Below are 4,449 nucleotides of genomic sequence, written 5' to 3' on the forward strand. Positions count from 1 at the left end.
ATATTTGATTAGCTCAACCCGAAATAAGGACCAAAAGTGTTCACTAGAATTTTGAAGCACCAAAAGTGGTCTTTCTTCTATATACACAACACAACAATGAACTAACGCTCGCATATTTAACCAACGACTCTTCCCCAACCGTTCGTTGCAGTTATCTCTTGTAGTGAAGGTGGTAATCCAAAACGGATATAGCACTGACCCGGCGCCGTCCATTGGGCATGGGTATCCTCCTGACCCACGACTGAAAAACACGGAACCAATTGCCTCCCCTCCACGAAGAGAAAAGAAATACTAGAAGGACACGATGATGGCAGAGGCAGCGCGAACCTTTCGACCTCAGACCACGTCCGCTCCAGCCTCCAGGGGTCGAACCGCAAAACTCCCCGCCCCGGCGGCTATAAAACGAGGGAGAGCACGGGCATCCGAGGGCAGCACCAGCACTCAACTGTCACACCCGCGGCGCGCCCCACATACCTCCAAGCTCTCTACTCCGGCCAGTCCGGCGCCGTTGATTCATTTAGTTCGATCGGGGTTAAGGAAGATGACGGTGGGAGCCGGGATCGCCGTGCAGGAAGACGGCAGCCTGGCGGCGCTGGGTGCCACGGTCCTGACGGAGGTGCGCGACAATGTGCTCGTCACGCCGGCCGCCGGGGGCGGGATGCTGGACGGCGCCTTCCTCGGCGTCCGGTCGGCTCCCGCCGGCAGCCGCAGCGTCTTCCCCGTCGGAAAGCTCAGGTGAGCTGCCTCTGTTTTTCGTCGTTTCTGCGATTCCTGATCTCTGCCCACCTCTTTGATTTGTCCGTGGTGTTCTGTTTTCGGTTTAACGATAGCAGTATACCTGTCATGTGCAAAAACCATGTGCCTAGTAGTAGTACTATGCAGTTTGCAATCTTGTCTTCTCTGCACTCTTGGTAAGTACTGGGAATAGTAAGCGGTTCCTGGAAAGTAAAACTTCAGAATGTGCAGTAACTTTCTTTTTCACACATCTTCAAAAAAGAGAGGAAATTCGCAGCACCTCACTAGAGGTGGAAGCTGTAACTCTTGTTCAACTTCAAGAAGAGATGCTGTCAAAACAGAAGCCAAGCCATCCATAACGACTTGCATTCCAAAATGAATAACTTGATACAACAGAGCTCCTGCAATCCATCATAACGAATAAAGGAATTAGCTGAACTGAAAAAACATGTAAGCCATGGCATGCTGGTGTTGCAGGGACCTGCGCTTCATGTGCACGTTCCGGTTCAAGATGTGGTGGATGACGCAGAGGATGGGCTCGTCGGGCCAGGACATCCCTGTCGAGACACAGTTCTTGATCGTTGAGGCAGCCGATGGCGCCGGAGACGAGCAATCCGCGGTGTACACCGTCTTCCTCCCGATCTTGGAGGGCTCGTTCCGTGCTGTCCTCCAGGGGAACGAAGATGACGAGCTGGAAATCTGCTTGGAGAGTGGTAAGTAACTGACAGACGGACCACATGAATTTCTCTTCGTCGACTTCAGGCGTTCAGCACAGCTGTTTCGTGATGTATGATAGTAGCACTCTTCCTTTTTCATTCATGATTCAGGTGATCCAGCCGTGGAATCATTTGATGGCACCCATCTAGTTTACGTCGGTGCAGGGTCGGATCCGTTTGAGGTCATCACAAATGCTGTCAAGTATGCCAATGTTGTCCACCATTAATCTTCCTATTTCATTCCCCAACAGTTTCTAGATCAAGTTTGCTAACTGCTTTCCCTGAGTGACATGAGTTGTCTTTTTGCAGAGCTGTCGAGAGGCACTTGCAAACATTCTCTCACAGGGAAAAAAAGAAGGTACCTTCTTGAAGTAATACTATTTATTAGCATCTGCATTTTGCATCCTTACTACTCCAGGGCCTGTAACTCTCAACTTTCTCCAGATGCCAGACATGCTAAATTGGTTTGGCTGGTGCACATGGGATGCATTTTACACTGATGTGACAGCTGAAGGAGTGAAGGAAGGATTACAGAGGTGTTTTGCCTGTCTCGCATATTATGGTTGATAACAATGCTTACCATTTGCGAATTATACTGAAATTCCATCGTTTATTTCTGTACTCTCACCAGTCTGGAAAAGGGTGGAGCAGCTCCTAAGTTTGTCATAATCGATGATGGGTGGCAATCGGTTAGTATGGATCCAGCAGGAACTGCATGCATATCTGATAATGCAGCCAAGTAAGCAACCTAGCTAGAAGAGTTCATGTCTCAATCTTTATCTGCCAAGTTCGTGATTAAAATTTGCTACTAGATCTTCAGTTGTGATCACTGATATTTGACTGCCCTCTACCTATAGCTTTGCAAACAGATTATATGATATCAAAGAGAACTACAAATTTCAGAAAAATGGGAGGATGGGGCACAGGGAAGACGATCCAGCAAATGGCCTTGCACATATCGTCAGTGAAATCAAGGGGAAACATGAGCTAAAGTATGGTGTTCGACTGTTAGTTTACTGCCATATACACTATAAAAAAATATGTGGCAATTCTGATTTTCCCTTACTTTTTTCAACAAAATCCAGGTATGTTTATGTATGGCATGCCATCACCGGATACTGGGGTGGCGTAAGGCCCGGCTCTGATGGGATGGAGCATTACCAATCCAAGATCCAATACCCTGTCTCATCACCAGGAGTTCAGAAGAACGAACCCTGTGCCGCCTTCGACAGCATAGCAGCAAACGGCCTTGGCCTTGTTAACCCTGACAAAGTATTGAGCTTCTACAATGAGCTCCATTCATATCTTGCTTCTGCTGGGATCGACGGCGTTAAAGTAGATGTGCAGAACATTCTCGAGTCGCTAGGTGCTGGTCATGGTGGGAGGGTGCTTCTGGCTAGGAAGTATCAACAGGCTCTAGAAGCTTCCATCGCTCGGAACTTCCGCAACAATGACATTATATCTTGCATGAGCCAGAACACTGATAACTTGTACAGGTAAGTTTATCTTGATTTTGAAAGTATATGTGTGTAGTTTGGTGCAAAGACTGAAAATATTTTGTCAAAAACTAATCTTGGTTGAAAATATATGGTTGGGGATTTACATGGTGATGATCTTGCTACAGTTCGAAGAGAAGCGCGGTAGTGAGAGCCTCTGATGATTTCTGGCCTAGAGACCCAGCTTCACATACCATACACATTGCATCTGTCGCATACAATACCGTGTTTCTTGGAGAGTTTATGCAGCCGGACTGGGACATGTTCCATGTGAGTAAAAATCTCTACTCATGCTAGTACTGTCAATCATGTAAAATACTATCTAATAAAGTTATAATCTTCTTTTCGTGCTGACAGAGCGTTCACCCGATGGCGGAATATCACGCCGCGGCACGAGCAGTCGGTGGTTGCGCAATATACGTCAGGTAACAGAACATTACTACTACTACTACAGAGCAGGCCTTTTCAGTTATTTTTCATGTGCTGAAGATAACACTTTGATGCTAACCCTGTGTGCGATCATGCAGTGACAAACCAGGAAATCATGACTTCGATCTGCTGAGGAAGCTCGTGCTTCCTGATGGTTCGATCCTGCGAGCCAAGCTCCCCGGGAGACCGACCAGAGACTGCCTGTTTTCTGACCCTGCAAGGGACGGAAAAAGGTTAGAAGTGAACTTTCACCTAATCTGTTTTGTTTAGCTGACAACGATAATACATCTCTGAACTTTTCTGAAATGTTTGGTGTTAACTGCAGTATTCTCAAGATCTGGAACCTGAACGCATGCTCGGGCGTGATCGGCGCCTTCAACTGCCAGGGCGCCGGCTGGTGCCGAGCAGGGAAGAAGAACCTCATCCACGACGTGCAGCCCGGGACCATCACCGGGGCCGTTCGGGGACAGGACGTCAGCCGCCTTCCGGAGGTCGCCGGCGATGGCTGGAACGGCGACGTGGTAGCCTACTCGCATGTAGCAGGAGAGGTGACCGTCCTGCCGAAGGACGCCGCGTTGCCGGTGACCCTGAAGCCGCGCGAGTACGAGGTGTTCACCGTGGTTCCCCTGAAGCGGCTGGCGAACGGCGCCTCCTTCGCGCCGATCGGCTTGATCCGGATGTTCAACTCCGGTGGGGCGGTCACTGAGGTCAGCTACTGCGACGGCGCTGACTTGGAGGTGAAGGTGCGGGGCGCAGGCACGGTCGGAGCCTACTCCTCAGCGACGCCGAAGAGCTTGACTGTGGATTCCGAGGTGGTCGATTTCTCCTACGACGACGGCACCGGCCTGGTCACCTTAGAAGTCGGCGTGCCGGAGCGGGAGCTCTATTCGTGGACCATCTCGATAGAGTACTGAGACCTGATACAGTGATACTTGGGGTGCCAGACTGACCGGAACGGGATGAGAAGTACGAGGCCGGGTTCTGAACGTTTCTGAAGAAAGAAGATGAATTATGAATCATGAGAATTTCAGGGCCGTATATTAATGGGACAACGGCCGTGGAGTTACCATAAA

At 49.4% G+C, this 4,449-nt stretch overlaps 1 protein-coding gene across 2 annotated transcripts; it reads left to right on the forward strand.

The window, feature by feature from the left end:
• Window positions 1–420: 420 nt before the first annotated feature.
• LOC124690340 (probable galactinol--sucrose galactosyltransferase 1) lies at window positions 421–4,449 on the forward strand. Of its 2 annotated transcripts, XM_047223830.1 has the most exons (12): window positions 421–735; window positions 1,213–1,448; window positions 1,563–1,653; window positions 1,761–1,809; window positions 1,896–1,987; window positions 2,083–2,190; window positions 2,309–2,443; window positions 2,537–2,947; window positions 3,076–3,217; window positions 3,305–3,372; window positions 3,475–3,609; window positions 3,702–4,449. In XM_047223830.1, the coding sequence occupies exons 1-12, from the start codon at window positions 542–544 to the stop codon at window positions 4,288–4,290; spliced, it is 2,250 nt and encodes a 749-aa protein (XP_047079786.1). In that variant the 5' UTR covers window positions 421–541; the 3' UTR covers window positions 4,291–4,449. The 2 variants fall into 2 exon arrangements, with proteins under 2 accessions (XP_047079786.1, XP_047079722.1); XM_047223766.1 differs by having other exon boundaries at window positions 2,309–2,947.

This window comes from Lolium rigidum, chromosome 1 (assembly GCF_022539505.1).
Source record: "Lolium rigidum isolate FL_2022 chromosome 1, APGP_CSIRO_Lrig_0.1, whole genome shotgun sequence".
In the NCBI taxonomy this organism is placed as follows: Eukaryota; Viridiplantae; Streptophyta; class Magnoliopsida; order Poales; family Poaceae; genus Lolium; species Lolium rigidum.